This window comes from Trachymyrmex cornetzi, unplaced genomic scaffold, assembly GCF_001594075.2.
Source record: "Trachymyrmex cornetzi isolate Tcor2-1 unplaced genomic scaffold, Tcor1.1 scaffold1017, whole genome shotgun sequence".
Classification (NCBI taxonomy): Eukaryota; Metazoa; Arthropoda; class Insecta; order Hymenoptera; family Formicidae; genus Trachymyrmex; species Trachymyrmex cornetzi.
In genome coordinates, this window is record NW_017295562.1 from 246,095 (window position 1) to 269,895 (window position 23,801).

Consider the following 23,801-nt stretch of genomic DNA (forward strand, 5'->3'; position numbering starts at 1 on the left):
CTATAAATTGATAAAAATTTTTTTTAGAAAGAAATATATTGTGTAATATAGAGCATTTGGAGCGTAGTATCGCAAGGAATATTCGCGCACCGTATTACGATGAATTAAAACGTTTTTATCATCCCTCTTTACGTTATATTATTGATCATAACGGGTCAATCAAATGTGTATTAAACCACTTATGACAGAAATAAAACGTAATACGATCGAGTTCATAATAGATTTGACCTTTACGAATTTTCATATATCTAAGCTCATTCTACAATTGCGTAGTTATAAGTAATTATAAAAATTGACCATTTACAGTTGAATATGAGAAGAATACAAGCACAATAATCATTTACATACGCTTACACAATTGTAGAATGGACTTTACAGGACAATCAAAGATTCACAACTAGGGAAAAGATCACTAGTTAACAATATAAACGTGCTGTATTTAATCGCAAAGTTATATTTTTATAAAGTTGTATATATTTCAGTATCAAGATTTATAAATGTGTTGCATAAAAGGCATATGCTTCGCACAAATGCGTATTGGTATTTATGCACCTTCGTATTTAGCGTATCTGATAACCGTTGCCATAATTATTAATTGCAGAACAAATTTGATACACGCAATGTAATTTCAGCGTCTTGAATACAATTTTTTAGCGCAAGAAAATTTTGATGTTCTTATTGGTAAAAGTTTCTTTTTCTTTACAGTAATTAACATACAAAAACCACAATTAATTATCTTCAGGCTATCAGTGATTTTCAGCAGTTGACGCATAGATTAAAAAAGTTGTCTCTATGTATAATAACTGTTAAAAATCGATATGTATTAAGTCTTTCTTCCTTTTCATCTATCTTGTATACTTTTGCTGGTATGTTTAACGGGTCTTGTTAAACGGCCAGTTTTCTGAAAACCATTTATCGAATTTTTTAGTATTTTTAGTTAGCCATTTGATATTCTTCGAGACTGTCTCGAGAGTTTTGGCTCGACCGTCCGCACCAGCACCGGCTTCAGGATATTTCTCAAAGAAAGCTTTTATCTCGTCCAACTTCGTTTGTGTGGCGAATGAACTTGTAATGGATGGTATAAGATCACCGAGATATCGATCATTCAATGTGTATCTGTTCACCAAGAATTCCCAGTTCTCGCGTACCCAATCCCACACCAATGATGTACCATCGGGATTTTTGGAAATCATAATCAAGCATTTCAAGAAATCTTGAGCGCGGACAAATCTTTCATCAGTTGCTCTGATAATATATCTAAAAAAGAAGTTAAATTATATTATCTAACTACTTTTAGTTAAAAGTATATTTTAAAAATTGACGAGAGTAGATTTAGTACTAACTCCTTTAAAACATCAATGGATTGTATCCCTGCTAATCCTGCCATTATTTTATTCTTCTCGCCAGGATCAGTCTCGTCTTTAAATCTTTCGAACATGACGTTCCACTCGCTCACATCCGAATGATAGCGCATACCTAATAAAAAATTTTGCGTTCCATTAAAATTTCTTGACACTCAAATAATATATAAGGAATGGACTACATTAGATAAACCAACCATAGTAATAAACTAATTCACGAATATCAGGATGCTGCGACTTCTCTTCTATCAGCCATTCCTTAAAAAGCTCTCCGGCTCTTTTCAAGCATTCAGATGAACCCATTGCACAGGCCAATTCAATTACCGTCGGTCGCACTTTATTATCAATGCGTGGTACATCTTCTTCAATTGCATCATCGACGGTCCAAGTTACATCGTTATAGATGGTGTCTACCAATATCGAGACGAAAGACTAAAATGAATTATGTAAAAATAACATTTGCAATGGCGTCAGACAATAATTTGTAATACTTCAATTGACATTACCTGAAACGTGTTTGCAATAAATGCTTCAGTCGAGGAAGTTAACAGAGTATATATCGTCATCAGTTTCGACTTTGCAACCGCCCATGGAAGACAATGATATTCCTCGGTGAGATACATACTTATATTCAACACAGTGTCATATTCGATCTCACCGGCCTCAGCTAAACTAAACAGATCATCCAAAAGATTCGCTCGATCCAACATTGATATTCTCTGCAATAAAAAATAGAAAAAAATATAATAAATGAACCTTCGAAGAAATTAAGAATATCTGTTTTAATCTGTAAATAAATTATAACTTTTATTTATTATAATTCCTGTGTTAAATAAAAAAAAATTACGTGATGCTTTACCGTATGGTGAGACCGAAGTAACTCATTGAATGTTTCCCATTCCTCGTTATAATTAACTCGATAGAAGCCAACTTGACCAGCATTTAATTTAAACCACTTCGTACGTTCGTCGACTTTGATCACCACTGTAAAATATAGAATTTTACATTAAGAGAAAATAATAGTAATAATTCGTGCAGAAAGATTGTAAATTATCTAATTAAAATTCAAACCTTTATTTGCATCCTTGTCAAACCATACAAGAGTAGGTACTTCATTTCTGTTAGTGATATAAACAATAGGTATGGTCCATCGATATCTGTAAGATGTAACGTAATTTTGAAATAAAAGTTTGTCGATTAACATCTCGAGATAAAGCAACTCACCCATAACTTGATTTTGAAGGATCGGATTTGGCATCTTGATCGTCCAAAAATCGTTTTTGGGTTAATGTATAATTGTTTCCAGACTTTTTTACGTTAACAACAGGAAAGCCTTCTTGTCGTGTCCAAGTATCCATTATAGCTGTTACATTTAATTTATTTCCAACCGCATCTTGCAAAACCTCGAAGAGATCCGCTGTCTCTGCATTCTCATAGGCGTATTTATTCAAATAGGTACTAATTGCACTGAAGAAGATATCAGATCCAAAGAAGTTCTCCATCATGCGGATTATAGATGCTCCCTAAAATAGACAGAGCGAATAAATAAATACAAGATAATACAAAATTAATAAAAAGTGCAAAAATCATTATCAAACGATATATTATACTCACGTACTTTTTTATAAGATATTCCATCAAAAAATGATGTAATATCGTCTGCATTTTGGACATTATAAACTATAGGATGAGAGCTCAACTTTGAGTCGGGAACGAAAACTTTCTGCATTACTTCAACAGGAAATTCCTCCATCTGAAAACAATATTAAATATTATACTCGTAGATATATGTAATATCAAATCATTTAAAAAATTTATATCAATGTTTAATTAAATTATTATTTAAAAACTAACATATCCTTGATGTGGTAGAATCGCATCTGAACATTTAGATGCCATAAATGTAGCAAAACCTTCGTTGAGCCATAAATCGTTCCACCACTTCATGGTGACTGCAAAAAAGTATGTCTTAGGTTTTCATTAATCAACAGTTAATTAGTATAAAATATTTACCGAGATTTCCAAACCACATGTGTGCCAGTTCGTGACAGATTACGTTAATAACATCGCGCTTATCATAAATGGAATTACTATTGTCATCGTAAAGCATTCTTGTTTCTCTGTAAGTCACTAAACCCCAATTTTCCATGGCACCGGATATAAAATCGGGAATGCCAGCCATATCTGTATAAATAAGTAAATAAATATAATAATGTAAATAAATATATATATATATATATATGTACACTTAAGAATAAATCCATTGAAACCGTAAACATATATATAACAAATTTAACTTTATTTCAATCAATTATTCTTTTTTCGTAAATTATTCTTGCATATTTACCGAGTTTTGGTAATGGATAATCTATTTTGAATAAGTTTATGTAATATTCGACAGCTTTCACGCCAATATCTAAAGCAAAATCTCTTTTCTCCTTCGATTGCAGTCTTGTAGTATAGACAGTGATCGGAAATTTTCGACCATTTAAGCCATTCGCCATTCTACTTGTACCAACAAAGTCACTGATAATAAAACAAGCTAGGTACGTGGACATGGGCACAGTTTTTGTGAAAGTCACTGTTGCTAAATCACGTTCCGGTGTATGTAGTTGCGTACTCTAAAGCAAAAATAACTCCTCAATACGTTGTTTAATAATTTCATTTTTTCGAAAAAGATGACAATTATTAATCCGTCAAAAATTATTCGCGTACCTTTACATCCATATTGGATAAGGCACTATAGCAATCATTCATAGGATGAATCAGTTTTATCGAAAATTCTGCCTTAAAATTGGGTTCATCGAAACACGGGAAAGCTTGTCTAGCATAAGTTGGTTCGAATTTGGTAGTTGCAATGTACCTATTCATTAAAAAAAATGTACGCAATATATTATAATCTATTTTACTATATTAATGAATAGAAAATTAATTAAATTTATTACAAAGTTGAGCATTTTTTATTTAGTAAAATAAAAAATTTATATTACCTGGTTTCATTAATTTTATCACTCTTATACTGATATTTGCTGTTATAAAATCCAACTATTTTATCTTTGAGACTTCCATCAAATTCCAGGCTCAAGTTATATAATCCGGATTTAATATCGTTTTTAGTTGTTATCATAAAAATTTCATATTTAGTAGGCTTGCTGATGGAAGAAATATTAATTTCATAGTCTTCATCTAGTCCATACGTTATTAATTTTACAGATGTGATGTTGAGATCCTTTTGATGAAGAGCTATGGATGTCCTATTGTTGTCCTGCTTGACATCAATGAGAATGGTCACCTTTCCGGAAAAAGTGCCTTCTTTAAGTTTTGGATGCAAGTAAAGGTCATAATGAATAGGTACGACTTCTTTTGGCAATCTGAAGCTTTCATCAGGATCAAACATTATTGTATATGCCTCTGGTCTATTCGAATCTACAAACAGAATTAATATATGTTATTAATATATAGAATTAATATATATTAATAATAGTTATCTTTAGTTATCTATAAATAATCATTATTTATCACGTTGCACGCAGATAAATCTTAAAATCTTTATCTGACAGATATCATGTTCGATTGCTCTTACATGTCGGTGTAACCAATAAGGGAACAAAATGCCGGCTGTTATTCCGCAATGTAGGTTGAAAATAAAATTTAGCTACTGTTTGATTCAGTCTAGAAGTTTAAGGAGAGCTATAACTAAGTCGGAGCAACAATCCGAATAAAATATTTTTGTAAAGTAATGTATTATTTTGGGTAGTCAGTAGTAAGTATAATAAAGTAATATTTGCGTTATACTGCAAACATGAAATATTTGCTAAATTTAAATTATTGGTATTACACATTACCGCTGTAAAACACAAAGCATTTTTTGGGTACGAGTTTCTTCCCGATCAGCTGATCATGAAATCGGAGTGGACATTCACTTTTTGTCGGTTTAAATAGATTTACGTTCTGTTAATATGGCTATAATATAGTCATCACATCTTCTAAAATCTTATCTTTTATCTATTTATATACGTATTAAGTACTTTAACATGACGATTCTAATTATTTTAAACACTTGACGGAATATTAGGCTGCAATTATGAATAGAAGATTCAATCGAAACTTGATTATCACCTCACATTTTCAATAAATGCTAAAGAGGACAAAAACCCGGGTTGAATATGTAACATATTTATATATATTTATACTTTTGTAATTGTATTAGTAAACGTAAACAATATATGATTCGTTTAACTGCTTTGGCTCATATAAGTTTCCTTCCTACCTTTTTACTTCAAATAGTTCATGGACGTATGGATGTCTACATGTCTAATCGATAACTGAACTTTGAATGCTTTTCAAATACAACTTTTGATATCTCGAAGATTATTTGTCAAAATAATAAGTCTGATAATGTTCTTTTTAACAAAAGAACTTTACAGAGTAACAGTTTGTATCTATAGTAATTTCTAGTAATATCTATATTCGTAATCTATTAACTTAAATTGTATTTCTTTTTAAAAAAAAAATATATATATAAACATTTTTTAATAAATTTTTCTATCTGTTAATATTCTTTATTATTATTCTTATAAACATAAGTTTTATATTTTCTTGAAACTATATTGTAATACAGGCAAATCATTTGCGGATAAAATTTATTATAATTATTTTTTGAAGAAGTATAAAAAAATCTATCTTCAGTAATAGAGTGACTTGTATATTTTCCAAAAAAAGATTTCAATAAATTTTAAAATATAGGAAGATATTATTTTACTGTTCTACACGTAGGAGAACATCATCTACAAAGGCACTTTTAAATCTACCGCCAAGTAATCACGAGACTCGTGTGAGACAGAACCTTATGTCACTTTGCCGGCTGCGTTGACAAAGTGATAACTGGTTAATTAAACTTTCGTTAAACGCACTATAAATGTACTTGTATTTCGCGAGCAGTTTTGTTTTTTTCTTATGGAACAATTTCTTTTTTCAGAAACCTGTAGATCTGAGATGTAATTAATAAGCACGACACATTAACATGACAATTTTTTATCGTAGAAACTACTCCACTTTGGCACTGATAACAGTTGAATTTTTCGTGTCCTCACCGTGTCGGCTGTAGCTCGTTGCCTCGACAGTCTGGTCTAGCAAAACGACTAATATTGCCAGACAGGTACAAATTAAACTCAAGATAAAGCAAGCACCGCAGGTAAAACAGAGGAGAGCGGAAACGGTGTTGTTACTACAAAGTGGCTTCGATATCGTTGCTGGTGTTGCATCGAGACGAAGCGCGCCGCCTTTCGGTCGGCTTTCGACTTTGTTGTTACCCATTATTGGGGTACAACAAAGGAAAACCGAGTAATTTAATTCAATATCCTTTAAAAGTATTTTTACGTAAGATGTAAAGAAGATGATCAAAAACACCTGTAAAGAAAAAAAATCGATGATTGTAAAATTAATAAGTCGAATGACTATTCGACATATAAAAAATAAACGTAAAGTTTTATATTTTTTTAAATGGAGGAAAAACAAATTGAAAATACATGTAAATAATTTCTTATTTAAATTACAGTTTTCGAAATTAAACATTTGAAATTGAGCGATTAGAGGAAAGTGGGGGGAATTATATGCTATGTAATTATGAATTATATATAAATATTCTTCTATCGATTATTCGCGGTTTTCATATTGAACAATTCTTCATTTGATAATGTTGTATTTAACAAAATGTAAAAAAAGTAAAAGCGAAAAAATTTCATGTAATTGTGCATATAGATAGATAGAGAGATATATTTATTAACGACTCAGGCTAATTCAAAAAGCACATTGTAGAATTCCTCAGGGTTGTGCTCTTTTATAACATACAATTGCATTACATAAAAATCTTAACCTACTCTTAACCTAAGTCTTACATACTACTGATTCTTAGGTAATTATGCGTATAGGTTCGGTAATTGTGAGCAAAAAAAGTGGTAGGAAATAAATAAAATAAATGTTCTATAGAATATATTGATAAAATGAAAAAATAACAAAATATATTTTTTAAATCAATGTATATATAGAAATATATGTATTAAGCCAATATATTAGTTAATACAAAATTTATAAAAATAATAAAATTGAAGAATAAACTGTAACCGACTCTTAGTTCAATTTATATTTGCAAGGCATTTGAAATAACACAAATAAAAAACGAAAAAAAAATACTAGTCATACAGCATCTTCAAGACGAGTAATTGTGTGTATTTCAAAATGCATTTGCCAAACAGACTCGATAAGAAACACGATTACGCAAAAACTTTTTAATTTAGCTCAATGAATAATAGCTCAAAAGACGCACGTAATAACATACTTTAGTATAATATGCACGATTAAATAAACAAATTAAGAATACAGACTTACCGTCTTATTTTCTAGATGTCAAAATTATTCTTAAAATATACAATTTTACTTTTTCTCTTTTTGGCTGTTACCTACACTTTTAAATTATATTAGTTATGGTTGTATCCTAAATACCTCTAGCCTAAAAGTTTCCCCGAGGTAGTATCTGCTCCATCTATCGAGAAAGTGTCAAACCAGAATGTGCACAATTAACCACTGCGCATAATTACCCCACTTCCCTATTTATAATGAGTTGGGCCCATCCTGTAATTATAAAAATAACAATAAAACTATAAACTGATTAGATATTTTTCCGACATACATGATTGGTAAACATGTATAACACTATTCAATAATCAAATTTGCTCCGAAATGTCATAGTAGTCATACATATTCCGAAGATTTTTTTGTAATGATGCTGTCATCAGAATTTGTATATCAAGATTTTTAATATTGGAGTGAAGACCAAAAATCATTCCAATTATTATATTTCAATTTACTAAAAAATTAAAATTTCTGACAATATAGCATCCTATTTAGCACAAATAAATCTTCCTAATACGTATAATAAATGTCATAACATTTCAAAAAGAAAAAAAGTCTTTTTTGTTAAACTGTGAAATTTATACAGAAATTCAAAATTCAAATAATTTAACTTGATGAAAATAAGTCGTATACTCATAAACTAAAATTTATTTGAAAGTTCTTGAACTGTATTTCACATGCTGTAGATTTTATTTAAAAACAAGATTTTGTTATGCCATTATAAAAATATTGAAAAAATAGTCAAAAATATTTTATCTCAATTTACTTAAATCCTGATGTACAAAAATTTTGCTAACATCGCGAAAAAATCTTCGGAGAATGTACTATGGCATTTCAAAAAGAAAAAAAGTGACTTTTTGTCGAACAGTGTAATTGATCAAAATGGGTCTTTGTGCTCCAATTTTATATGACGCAGACAGTATCTATATAAGCTTAATGTGGGCAATAAATGACGATATAAACTCTCTTGATGACTTGTTAGAAATAAATTATCGCAGTTAGAAGATGCACGCGCCACAGTCCACTGCACTCGATATGTGAGATAAATTAATGCGTGGTGCACTATCTATAGAATGCACACGTGTTCTGTCGCGCATGCATCTTCGATTATGGAGAAGAATATAAGATTCGTTGCGTCATTTATTCATAATACTGTTACGAATTAATTATTAGAAAATTTGAATTACTTTCTTAAAAGCAAATACTAAGTGTACAATTTTATTATAAAATATATATAATTATTATTAAACAATATTCTCTTACTATGTTTCAAATCTGTATATTTATAAGTGAAATTTTTATTCGACCAAAGGGATTAGATGGTATCGCACTTTTCTAGTTCAAGCCAAATCGTATTCGAATAAGTTATAGTAATATTGTTTAAAGGTATTATTTTATGCAGCTCACAGTATAAATAAAACTATGAAATATAAAACTTACCTTGCTCGTTCGTGCTTTCTAGGACACGTGACTTTTGTCCTCGAATTAATTCATTGGCACGTTACCCGCATATCGAGTAACGAACTGATTACTATACAAAATACAAATAAGAATATGCGACTTCTCGTAGAGTTTTTATAGCAAGTGTTCTTATCTCTGTGCGTCTGGAAAATTTCCATGCTACATTAAATTTTCCAATTTATCCGATTGACAACAATCCCATATTGCTTTTAGCATATCTAGCAACTCTCTCTTTTTTTGTTCCACGATTTCACTTTCAACGAAGTCAAGGTAATCACAATATGATTTGTTGATATTGTAGAAATTTTAACAAAATTCTGAAAAGTAATGTTTCAATTGTAGTTATTTAAAAAGTAACGAGTTACTTTTCAATTATTTTTCTATTAATTTTTAGTAATTTTTTGCATTGCTATTTTAAATACAAGAATCTTATGCGTTTCTAAAATTACTAAATTATTTTACTTATACTAAACATAGTATAAGCATGCTGTAATGATAAATTTGGTTATATATGTTAATATTTATAATAAAATAATATTTATTTAAAAAATCAAAATTATAAAATGTGTTCACATATTATGAGGCACTTAATAGTTTGATTTTTAATACATTTATAGAGTGTGATGATAATTGAGAATACACATATTTTTTTAATGTTAAAATGATTTTAAAATTTCTTATTTGTTCATTTCGAAAATTGTTGTCAAAAATATTCAAAAATATTTATTTAAAAAATATTAAAAATAATTATAAAATTTCTTATCCATTCATTTCAAAAATTGGTATCACAATTTTCACTGTAATAATTAAAGCAGTTCTTTTATATACAAATAAAAAAACCACAAAGAAACAAATTACGAGAAAAAATACAATTTTATCGATTAATAATGTTTTCCAGAAAATTATTCACTCGTTCATTACAATAATGCGATGCGATTTATTACAAATACCTTTGGGAGTTCTTCCAACTTTAACGATTTCATTTCCACATATTCTTATTTAAAAAGAAAAGCACAGGAAAATATTTAGTATTCTATTCTTTCATTATTAATTATTATTTATTATTTGAAAATTAGTAATGTAATTGTTTCATTGCACAAATTCACACATACTTTGCATATATTTGTTTCCCATAAGCTCTTTCGTTACACAGTAAATTAAAATACAAGAAACACTACGCGAAGTATCTGAAATACGATAAGAAGTACTTAAACACAACGCGGAGGAAACTCATAAATTAAACGTCTTGTGGAACTGTATCTTAGTTAAAGATCTATCATTCAATTTCACTTCTCGATCTCCTTCTCGCTCGATCATCCGAGAGAAACTGCGCGTTTAAGTGCCGTTGGTGACGGTATACAAGAGCCGATTCTCTAACGAAAATCGTTCTTAATTGGATATTACACAATGTCGGTGACAGCCGACTTGCATTCAAATTCGCTAACAAAATTGACTTGAATTAACCGTCGTGTACACACGCGTTCATTAACATTCGTCGAAATTGATATAATTAACGACTCCCACCCCTCTGTCACGAGGTGAAGCTAATAAGTAGAGCGTATTCATATCGTATTTTCAAAAGTACAATTAGGAACGCTTGATTCATTCATACTGTTGCATTATAAGATTAATTTATATGTGTGAACAATTTCATGTACAATTAAAATATATTTTTTTAATTTTTTCATTGCAGTCCTATAATATTCCTTAATATCATAAAATATGTTTATATAAATTTGTAGAACCATGTGAAGCAACAACGTATGTAAAGCAACAATGTATAATACTCTTGAAGTTGGACATTATTCTTAAATTCTTACAATCTACATTAAAAATATAATTTAATTTATGCATCAAGTTCTGCAGTTGGTTCTTATACACCTGTATTATCTTCATTTATTTTAAATTTGTAATATCATACTTATTATTATCGAAGTTCAGTTTATTTTAAGTTTAGTAAAATTTAAAATCGCAATATTTTCAAAATATTTTAATTTGGAAATTATATAAGCAATAAACAAATTTTTGTCACAAAACTTATTCAAATATTAAGATTGAAATGAATTCTTTAGAAATAAACATGTTTAAAAAATACATCATCCTTCGCTACAATATTTTATTGATGGCTATTTGAAAAATGCGATTAACTTTATAATAGATCCAACATTCGTGATTTAATGATAATTTTCATATATCTTATAAGACAAAAAAATCCACATTTGAAGATAATAGTTACAGTGTTAACAAAATGTGGTATATATATATATATATATATATATATAAAATTAAAACTGCCTTCGTATTTAGCACATCTGGTAATCATTGCCACGATAATTGTGTGACTAAACCAAAAGATTTGATCGTAATAGTGTAATTTTGATATGAATAATTTCATTAAGCATCATATTCTGCAAGAATGATGTTTCTTTTCGTAACAACTGTTCGCAGTAACAAACAAAATCACAATTAATTATCTTCAGGCTACTGGTAATATTTTCAACGGTTGAGGCATATGATACCAAAATTTAAGAAAACTTTGTTTTTGAGTATAATTATTAAAAATCGATGATGTATGTTAAATCTTTCATCTTTTTTAGCTGTCTTGTATATCGACATATTATGTTGGTACATTTAACAGGACTTATTAAGCGGCCAGTTTTTTAAAAACCACTTATCAAGTTTTTTAGTATTTTTAGCGAGCCATTTGATATTCTTCGAGACTGTCTCGAGAGTTTGGGCTCGATTAGCAACACCGGCACCAGCTTCAGGATATTTCTCGAAGAAGGCTTTTATCTCATCTAATCTACTTTGTGTAGCGAAGGAACGTGTAATGGATGGTATAAGTCGACCAAGATATGAATCGTTCAGAGTGTATCTATTCACCAAAAATTCCCAGTTCTCGCGTACCCAATTCCACACCAATGATGTACCATCGGGATTCTTAGAAATCATATTCAAGCATCTCAAGAAATCTTGAGTGCGGACATATGCCTCATTAGTTGCTCTGGTAATATACCTAAAAAAGAATAGAAATTATTACTTAATTTTGATTAAGAAATATATTTAAAAAATTGTCAATTTTTGTGTGTGTGTGTGAATTTAATACTGACTTCTTTAGAACTTTAGTGGATTTTATGCCTGATAACCCTATCATTATTTTATTCTTCTCGCTGGGATCGGTCTCGTCTTTAAGTTTTTCAAACATGACGTTCCACTCGTTCTCATCTGAACGATAACGCATACCTAAATGAAAAATTTTGCGTTCTATTAGAACTTCTTGATAATCGCATGATTTTGGGAACAGATGATTACGTTAAATAGACCAACCATAGTAATAAACCAATGCGCGAATATCAGGATGCTGCGGCTTCTCTTCTATCAACCATTCCTTAAAAAGCTCTCCGACTGTTTTCAGGCATTCAGGTGAACCCATTGCACAAGCCAATTCGATTACCGTAGATCGCAGTATTCTGTCCATGTCCGTTAACGGAACATCTTCAGTTGTCTTATTGATCCAAGCTACATTATTCTTGTAGACGGTGTCTACCAACATCAACACGAAAGACTAAAAATGTATCATGTACATGAAAAAATAATATTTATAACGGAATTGAAAAGTAATTTGTATAAACAATGTGATTAATATATTGCCTGAAACTTGTCTGCAATATATGGTTTAGATGAAGAAGTTAATAAAGTATGCATCGTTATCAATTTTGATTTCGCAACCTGCCATGGAAAAGCGTGATTTTCCTTGATAAGATATACACTTATATCCATTACAGTGTTGTATTCGATCTCACCGGCATCAGCTAAACTAAACATGTCGCCCAAAAGATTTGCTCGATCCACTGAGGATATTTTCTGCAATAAAAAAGAAGAATAGGGTGTGTAAATAAATTTTCGAAGAGGTTGTTAATTAGGAAGTGAGAATATAACGCGTATATATTAATTAATCTATAAAGTAATAATTTTTTGTTTATAACTTTTGCATTAATTGGAAAAATTGCATGATTTTACCGTGTGGCAAGAACAAAGCAACTCCTTGAAAGTTTTCCATTCCTTTTTATAATTAACTTGATAAAAGCCAACTTGGCCTGCGTTTAATTTGATCCATTTGGTACGTCTGCAGACCTTAATCACCACTGTAAAATATAAAATTTTACAATAACAAAGAATAAAATAACGTGGAAACAATTCATATAACAAAAAGATTATAATACGAAATCGAACATTTATTCGCATTCCTGTTGAACCATACAAGAGTGGGTTTCTTGTTTCTGTTAGTGATATAAGTGATGGGTATAGTCCATCGATATCTGTAAGATATAACATAATTTGAAATAAATTTGTCAATTAGTAGATAAAGTAACTTGAGATAAAGTAACTCACCTGTAATTGGATTCTGAAGGATCGAATTTGGCATCTGGATCGTCCAAAAATCGTTTCTGGGTTAATACAAATTTATTTTCAAACTTTTTTACGTTAATAACGGGAAAGCCTTCTTGTCGCGTCCAAGTGTCCATTATAGCTGTTACATTTAATTTGTTTCTAACCGCATTTTGCAAAATCTCGAAGAGATCCGCCGTCTCTGCATTCTTATAGGCATACTTATTCAAATAGCTTCTAATTGCATTGAAGAAGACATCAGATCCAAAGAAATTTTCCATCATGCGGATTATAGATGATCCCTAAAATAGACAGCAATTTGAATAAATAAATGAGATAAAAAAATTAGTAAACAGGATTAAAACTGTTATTAAGATATTAGATTCGCATACCTTTTGATAAGATATGTCATCAAAAAATGCTGCAATATCATCTGCATTTTGGACATTATCAATGATAGGATGAGAGCTTAATTTTGAATCGGAAACGAACACATTCTGCATTATCTGTATAGGAAATTCCTCCATCTGAAAATAATATTTATATATTATTGATATATTTTTTATCACATTAAATTTTTATATCAATGTATGATCATATTATTATTGAGAGATGACTAACATATTTCTGATTTGGTTCAATCGCGTCTGCACATTTAAAAGCCATAAATGTAGCCAAACCTTCGTTGAGCCATAAATCGTTCCACCAGTTCATAGTAACTGAAAAAAAGAATATATCTTACGTTTTTATTAATCCATATTTACTTGAGATATGATATATTTACCGAGATTTCCAAACCACATGTGTGCCAGTTCGTGACAGATTACGCTAAATCGCGGGTTTTCTCCGTGTTCAAATCCATTCTTGGAATGCCAACGTTTCGTTGGAGAAAACCCGCGAAACACAAGATTGTCATATGAGATATGATATATTTACCGAGATTTCCAAACCACATGTGTGCCAGTTCGTGACAGATTACGCTAATAACATCGACCTTATCATAAATGGAGTTACTACGATCATCATAAATCAACCTTGTTTCTCTGTAAGTCACCATACCCCAATTTTCCATAGCGCCGGCTCTAAAATCGGGAATCCCAACCATATCTGTATAATAGATAAAGTTTTATATGTACATACGTATACTTAAGAATTTAATTAATCTACCGAGATCTTTAAGCGTATATATAACAAATTTATCTATATTTTAATTAATAAATGTTTTTTGTAATTCATTGTTGCATATTTACCGAGCTTTGGTAATGGATAATCTATTTTGAATAAGTTTATGAAATATTCGATAGCTTTTACGCCAATATCCACTGCAAAATCTCTTTTCTCTTTCGATTGAAGTCTTGTGGTATAAACACTAACCGGAAATTCTCGCCCATTTAAACCCTTTGCCATTTTACATGTGCCAACAAAGTCACTAATAACAAAAGCAACTAGGTACGTGGACATACGTACAGTTTTTGCAAAAGTCATTGTTGCTAGATTACGTTTCGGTGTATGTACCTTCGTATTCTAAAACAAAAAATGACTCGATTCAATAAACTATTCAATTGTTTAATAAATTTTCAGAAGAAATGACAATTAATGCCGCCAAAAATTATTCGCCTACCTTTACATTCATATTGGACAAAGCATGATAGCCATCATCCATGGGATAAACCAGTTTTATCGAAAATTCTGCCTTCAAATGGGGTTCATCGAAACACGGAAAAGCTTGTCTAGCATATGTTGGCTCGAATTGAGTAGTCCCAATGTACCTGTTGATTAAAAAACATACATTATAATTTATTTTACCACATCACGGAATTAAAAACAAATGTAAATTAAATTCATCATAAAATTTGTGCATTATTTATTTATAAAATAATAAATTTATATTACCTGGTTTCATTAATGTTATCACTCGTATATTGATATGTGCTAGAATAAAATCCGTCCATTTTGTCCTTTAGACTTCCATTAAATTCCAGGCTCAAGTGATATAATCCGGATTTAATCTCGTTTTCAGTTAATATCGAAAAGATTTCATATTTATTAGGCTTGCTGATGGAAGAAATATTAATTTCATAGTCTTCATCTAGTCCACATGTTATTAATTTTATAGATGTGATGTTGAGATCCTTTTGATGAAGAGCTATGTATCTATTGTTGTCCTGCTTGACATCAATGAGAATGGTCACCTTTCCGGAAAATGTGCCTTCTTTAAGTTTTGGATGCAAGTAGAGGTCATAATGAATAGGTACGACTTCTTTTGGCAATCTGAAGCTTTTATCGGAATCAAACAAAAACAATATTGTATATGCTTCTGATCTATTCGAATCTGCAAAAAGAATTATTATCTCTAATTTAATAATTATCTATAAATAATTGTTATAAATTGCTCGGATGAATAACGCATCATGTAGAAGGTGTAGTTTTTATCTGATTAATATTATATTTGATTAATTTTATATATATGCTGATGAAATCAATAAAGAAATAAAAGGCTATTATTCCACAATAAATTGAAAGCAAAATTTTATTACCTATTGAATGAATCAAAAAGGAGAATATAAAATATTTTTAGAAAGCGAAGAGTCATTATTAGAGTTCGGTTTAAAACAAAATTTTAAAAATATATATTTTTAAATAAATAAAGTAAAAGTTATTCAGTATTTATTATTTTAAATAACTTCTTCTGATCTATTTCTTATCAAATAAGTTTTAAATCTGATCATTTAAGTTTTCTGAACCTATATTTTATATTTTTTTGTTTTAAATAAGTTATATCAGTTTTTTATCGCTTCCTACAAATTTATATTTTAAATAAGTTTCTGAACTTTATTTTATATTTTTCATTTTAAATAAATCATAACAGTTATTTTACTGAATCCTTATGAATGGTCAGTGAAATAACATTTGTATTAAATTTCAAATATAAAATATTTGTTTAATTTAAATTATTGTAAATTATTAAATTAATTATTGTAAACTAAATTATTGTAAACTAGTTCGCTGTAAAATGTAGTTCATTTTTCATGCACGAATTTTCCCCCGATCAGCTGATCACGAAATCGGAATATGATTTCTATTGAATGTTCGCTTGGAGTCGATTTAAACAGTTCGTAAGTGTTCGAATGTGTTTGCGTGTTTAATTCATACTATACTTCAAGTTTTAAAAATAATTTTTGATATGTTGAAAATAATTTTGTTAAATAATAAGTCTGATAACAATAAAGCTCACTTGTTCTCTTTAATAGAAGAATTGTATCCAGTAATAGATTAAATCTAATCGTTTCTAATGATATTTAATCATAATCTCATATTTCGTTAAAATACAAATAAATTTTTTAATAAATTTTAAAAAATATTGTTTATATGCAACATTAATTAATTAGCTAATTATCAGCAAAACTTAAAAACAATATTCTTAGAAGAGAAAATAGACATAATTTGTTAAATTTTTTTGATTATATTCATTGCAGGAAAATTATTTGGACAAGAATTATTATTATTATTTTAAAAAGTATAAAAAATATTTCGTCGATAGTGGAGTAACTTTTGTTTATTTTTGAAAAAAAAGGCTCCAATACACTAGTCCTAAAATATAGAAAGATGCTATTTCACTATGCCGTACTGAAGAGAACTGCTGGAACATATAAAAAATTTTTAAATCTACCGCCAAGACATCATGAAACTCATATGAGATACCCACGAAGCTTGTCACGTTGCCGGCTGCGTTGACGAAATGCAAACATGTTGAATATTAAATTTTCATTAAACGCGCTAAATGCATCTTGATTTATATTTTGGAAGTGATTTTGTAATTTTTCTTGCGGATTAATCTCTTTTTTTTCAAAAACTTGTGGATCTACAACGTTATAATCAGTAAGTATGACACATTATTAATACAAGAGCAATTTTTGAGAAAGTACTCCACTTCGAGACTGACAACAATTGAATTTTTATGTTCTTACCATGTTGACCGTAGCTTACTGCCTCGACGACAATTTGGTCTAGGAGAACGATTAATGTTGCCAGATAGGTGCAAATTAAACTCAGGATAAAGCAGGCGCTGTAGGATTTGCTACGACAAAGTGACTCCGATTTCGTTGCTAATGCTGCATCGAGGCGAGGTGCGCCGCCTTTCGGTCGGTTTTCGATGTTGCCCATTATTGGGGTGCATACAACGAGGGAAACCGCGTAATTTAATTTACTACCCTCTGTAAGTTCTCAATTACTTTAGGCAAAGCGTAAAGAAGATTATTAAACCTGTAAGGGAAAAAATCGATAAATTGCAAAATCAACGACGCTCGATAATTATTCGAAATATGAAAAATAAATGTAGAGAGCTTTTAGATTTTTAAAATATAAGTCTCTTAAAAATAAACGATAATATGTGTAATTTTTTTTTTTTAATTACAGCTTCGAGACAATATATTTTTAGTTCAGCGATTATTTATTACGGGTTGGGACTACTCCGTATACTTCGTTATTTCTTCAATTTTAAATAAAATCGCATTTGGAATAAGTTCGCTCTATAATAGTAAAAATAACAATACAATTAGTCGATTGAATATTCTTTTGATACGCATAACTGTTAAATATGTACGATTGATCAAAGGTTACTTCAATTTTACATGATATAAACAGCATCTATATCAGTTTAATAAAAAATAAATGCACGACGACACAAACTCTCTCGGTGTGACTTCTCCAAAATTAATTATTAAAGTTAGAAAATGCTCTGCGTCACACTATAGTCGACTATGAAGTAGCGAATAAAGCCTACCTTGGTACACTTGGTACACTCGTTTACGCTTTCTAGGACATGTGACTTTTGTCTTCAGATTACTTCATCGGTACACTGAAAAAAAAGATTGCTTGCTGCAGCAAATTAGATGGTTAAATATGGCATAGCATTTTTAATTGGCTGTAACAACCAATTTTTGATTGCGTTAGCCAATCGAAATCCTATACTAATACAACCAACAATTGTCTGCAGCAACCAAAAATTGTCTGTTGCAATCAGTTAAAAATGCTATGCCATATTTAACCATCTAATTTACTGCAGCAACTAATCTTTTTTTTAGTGCACGATTACTTTATCTGCGCATTCAACTCAGTCACAGTACAAAACCTAATTGTGAGAATATGTAATTGCCGTATTGTTTTTATAATAGTTCTTATTTCTGTATGAAAAATTTCCATTCTACACAAAATTTTCCAATCTATTTGATTAACAACAACCGACTACTTTTGACACTACTTTTGTATCAACTCTCTTATTCGTTGGGATTATTTTTAACAAGGTCGGTCTAATCATAATTTAATGCGATAATACCGCAGAATTTTTAATTAGACTGATGATAACATTATGGGAGATAAGAAACATTCTTTTAGAGAGAAGATAAAAAATACATTTTCATTGATATATATTGTGTTTATGCGCATTTGCATAGATAACGATTTGCATAGGTAACGATTTAATCTTTCTTCTAATTAGCGTATTTTATAATTCAGGAAGTTATTCTACAATTATTTGTATTTTTTTAAAATAATCATAAAAAATGTTCAAAATGATTATAAATCTTATTTGTTCTTTTCAAAAATTATCATCAAAACTATCACTAATTGATGTAGTTTTCCTTTCTTAGAAATAAATCACAACGAAGAAACACAATTTTATTAATCAATAATATTTTTTAGAAGATATTCATTCGCTCTTTACAGTAATTCGATCATAATAATGCGGAGGATCTATTACAGATTTCCTTGAATCATTCTAAACTTGACGATGTTATTATCATATATTCTTGTTTCAGAACAAAAATGCAGGAAAATACTTAGAATCCTACACGGAAAGAAAGGATTGGCTGCTGCAGCAATTTAGATGTGATTACAATGTTATGCCATATTCAGTCAATCTTTTCTTTCAGTGTACATTCTCTCATTTTTCTCTGAAAATTATAGGTATAATCATTTTTCACACATTTATACAGTTTTCATGTATTCGCTTTTCCCGAGCTCTTCCGCTGCATAATAAACTGAAATACGCGGAATAATATGCGAAGTAGATATTATACAAGAAATATGTACACGACAATAAGTACTAAAACACAACGTGAGTAAGACTAAATTAAAAGTCGTACAATAGCGTCTTTTAATTGAAAACTTATTATTCAGTTTCATTTCTCAATCTTCTCTTCACTCTATTATTCGAAGAAACTGCTTGTTTAAATTGGTGGCGATATGCAAAAGAATTTTCTAATAAAATTTGTTCCTAATTGGATGTGACACAATGTCGACGACTTGCATCCAAATTCACGAGTAAAATTAGCTTGAATTAATCATCATGTACGCACGCGTTCATTTATCTGCTGAAATTGATGTAATTAACGGTCACCGGCTACATGGCGAGGTTAATAAATGGAGCGCTCCTACATCGTATTTTCGAAAGTGCAATTAGAAGTGCTTGATTCATTTATATTGTCACGTATAAAATTAAATTATATATAATTAATTTCGTGTGAAATTGAAAATTTGTTTTTTTACAATTTGTTTATAGTTCTACATAGTAATGTTTAATACATTATATATGTTTATATAAATTTTTAATGTCAAAATTCATAATTATTGAAGTTTTTAATTTATACCATTTCAAAAGTAATTTTGTTACGGATTTTAGATGTTAAAACCAAAAGTAGAAACCAATAGGGCGAATGAGATAACAACACAGTTATAAGTACGAAAAATAATAAAGTAAAAAATGTTTACTCCTTTATTCCAAAATTGATGATGTTGTTCGAACAACTTGTACGTTTCGACTCACTTTCGAGTCCTTCTCAGCATTAAAATACAAAATTAGTGTGTGCACATCCTCTACATGTCAAAATTGAGTCACCAACGAATTGCCAGATTTGTGTTGGAAATCTGTTAACAATATATTAAATAGTCAATAATTAATAATAATTAAAATATTAAAATAATTTAAAATAAGAAAGTGACTTACTCTGAAGAAAGAAACTTACTCTGACAAATACAGGAACCCTCTTAAAGCTTTGGATCACAATTGATAAATGTTGAAATTAAACATTATCGCAAACTTAATATAACCAGAAAACATGCTTATAGAAGAGCGTCATGTACATAACTGATAAATTTTCGGATGCATCCTACTGGTCAACAGAGTAAATATTTGAAACAGGAAATGTCAACATAAATAAAACACTTAAAAACGCTTAAGTCAAAATGGTCAAAATATAGAAAAATAATTAAGCGATAAAACCTATTTTACATCCATTAAAAGTAGATAAGTATGATGTAAGCCTTCAATGTCAGAACGTAGATTAAGATCATTTTTGAATATGAATATGAAGAAATTCAGAATTAGCCTTTTGTTTAAAAAACGCTCAATATCAAGTACTTCGACATTTTCCTAATCAAAATCATATTCAGAATTAATTCTATATTCTGTAATCATAGAGTAATTAACGGTGTTCCAATTTATATGATTCCGGTGTTTTCAAATTCTAGTTTTCGATTTCCTTTCAGTTTGACCAACATACGATGCATCAAAATCTTTATATGAAATTACCTCTTTTTTGTGAGAGAAAGGGCCGATCTCACCAACTCCGATTAATCTAATCGGTCGACAACTATGATCGGTCAATTCTGCTGAACAGTAAATGCAATTGGTCAGTTCCAGTGTATCTAACAATCAATCGATTAAGTTAATTGGAATTGGTGAGAACGGCTCAAGGTGTAAAGATAAAATTTATCTTAGTCCTTGTAGAAACTACTGAACACTACTAGTGCGCAATAGTATTTTGAGGCACTACAACATTACTGCATTATTGCATTATTGCACTACTGCAAATTACTGCACTATTGCGCATCACTGCGTCACTACATTACTGCTGTAGTGTAATAATGTAGTAGTACTTCAAAATACTACTGCGTAATAGTACTTTTCTACAAGGGAGTACTTTATTAAAGATTACCCTGCTGAGTTTACTTTCAGTACTATTAATTTATACGTTTGAAATTATTATTTCAAAAATACACACAAAAACAAAACAATTTGTTGATTCAATTTTGACATTCAGAGAATATATACACACTAATTTCGTATTTCACACTGATGAGGACTTAAGAAAGTGAATCAACACGTACAAATTATTTAGATAACATCGTAAGTTTAAATTTGGGATAAAGGAGTTAAAACTTTTTACTTTATTACTTTGTGTACTTATACTTGTGCTACGCTTTCATTCGCCTTGTTGGTTTCTACTTTTGATTTCTGTTTATATAAATTTTAAAGTCACAATGTCTTTAAAATGTTTTAAATTATCTATAAACAAAAAAAAATTAATTTTTATCATAAAACTTATTCGAATATTAAGATTGAATCCAATTATTTAAGGATAAACAAATTTTAAAAATACGAAGATATTATCTGATTTTATTTTTTTAAATAAAACTTATAGAGAAAGAAATTCTATTTTTAATTATATCTTTTAAAAGGTTTTGAGAAAAAAAAATTTGATATATTATATGATTTTTCATGCTTCAGGTAATGTTAATAGTATTAAATATTACGACTATGAGAATAAAATTTTAATGAATACATACTTCAATATTATGTGCGAGTAAAAATATAAAAAGTAATAAAATTTATCACATATTTAACATAGAATTGTTAATATATGAGTCGTAATATTAAAGTTATCACATTACAGATGCATTTCATGTATATAGGTATACATACAACCATAGTTTCAAATGTCATAATTGTAAAGTAATTATGACATAAGATTACAACGAGTGCTCATAAAGTTAATATACTTTACTTTTTTGTCACTTACAAGATTCAAAATTTATATATATATATATATATATATATTATATAATGTTACTTTATAAATTCTTGCGATATATCCTTGTAAGATTGTGAAATATATGGATGACCTGTTACGTATATGTACATCCGGCAAATCTTATTGCAGGGATCATAAAATAGTCACGTCCGACTCTCAGTAAACTGTCAAATGTCTGACCGAAGCTTATGCACACGAGGGAATATATCTTTATCGCGATTTGCAAACACGTAACGCACGATTAAACGATGCCAAGTATGTAACACGGACAGGGCGAAAATCTAGAAACAACAGAAATTTCATAATACAGTGTTACGTAAACTTATGTTGTAAAGGTGCGCCCGTTCTAGGAATATGCGTGATTAAGCAAAGCAATTATTAGCACTTTACGGAGGATACACAATCTGTGCGATCTACGACGAAGGATAAATTGCAATTTCGTCACTCAATACCTCGTGTTTGTGTTGCGCTCCCTGTGAAGTGAAACGCGAGATGGGACATTGACTCTCAAGTAATAGGTAAGTAAATCGCATACGTAAGCGAACCTAATTAATGAGTCTAAGATTGTTATGTCACATTACATCTACGAAATATTGCCATTCTTACATTAATCCATGATGTATTGTAAAGTAATGACAAATACAATATGAAAATAGCATCGATATGGAGTTTGCATCGATAACAATAATTTATTTATATAAATACAGCGTTAATATATACATATATATATTCATATCGATATTGTCTTAACAAAACCTACGTTCGTGTGGAACTAGAACGTAACTACGACCATGATGGAATTCGATTTCACTATGACTACGACGAAGCGTCACTCGTTTTAACGTCTTAAGTTACATATTATTAACCATATTATTTCCCCTACAAACTACACTCTTAAAGCTTATGGCTCCCTGTGCTTAAAAAAAGTGATTCGAGATTATGCTACTTTTTTGAGATTTATGTTTAAAAAAAGTACAAAAAAATCGTAGCCTCTCGCAGGGATTTCGCGCTTGAATTAATTATAATCTACGAATTTTTGTTAAAAGGTCATTTCGGTCGCAGTAGAGATTCTAAACCATCACAATAGAAATATAAATAGATTTGTATGAATAAATATACATATGAGAGCACAAATTAGTACAGTTGTACTGATGGCAAGTACTTTATGCTTATGGTAATACAAATTCGCAAGAAAGTCTTATATTAAAAAATATAATAAAGCAAAGAGCAAAAACAATTATATAAAAATATCAGTATAAGACAGAATAAATTAAAAAATATTTCTACCAAAACCTAAGTCCTTTTATTG

At 29.6% G+C, this 23,801-nt stretch overlaps 1 protein-coding gene across 1 annotated transcript; it reads right to left on the minus strand.

Moving 5' to 3' along the window:
* Window positions 1–701: 701 nt before the first annotated feature.
* On the minus strand, window positions 702–22,996 carry LOC108758195 (uncharacterized). Its single transcript, XM_018503011.1, has 31 exons — window positions 22,883–22,996; window positions 22,584–22,773; window positions 17,591–17,885; window positions 15,516–15,954; window positions 15,244–15,391; window positions 14,873–15,146; window positions 14,559–14,729; window positions 14,244–14,341; window positions 14,015–14,149; window positions 13,626–13,924; window positions 13,467–13,552; window positions 13,254–13,378; window positions 12,885–13,097; window positions 12,561–12,798; window positions 12,344–12,476; window positions 11,987–12,249; window positions 7,963–7,991; window positions 6,455–6,770; window positions 4,352–4,787; window positions 4,077–4,224; window positions 3,709–3,982; window positions 3,375–3,545; window positions 3,216–3,313; window positions 2,980–3,114; window positions 2,586–2,884; window positions 2,433–2,518; window positions 2,221–2,345; window positions 1,868–2,080; window positions 1,559–1,793; window positions 1,344–1,476; window positions 702–1,257 (listed from the first exon to the last, which is right to left on the minus strand). Exons 3-31 carry the CDS (start codon window positions 17,784–17,786, stop codon window positions 873–875), a joined length of 5,901 nt encoding a protein of 1,966 aa, XP_018358513.1. The 5' UTR covers window positions 17,787–17,885; window positions 22,584–22,773; window positions 22,883–22,996; the 3' UTR covers window positions 702–872.
* Window positions 22,997–23,801: the final 805 nt, after the last annotated feature.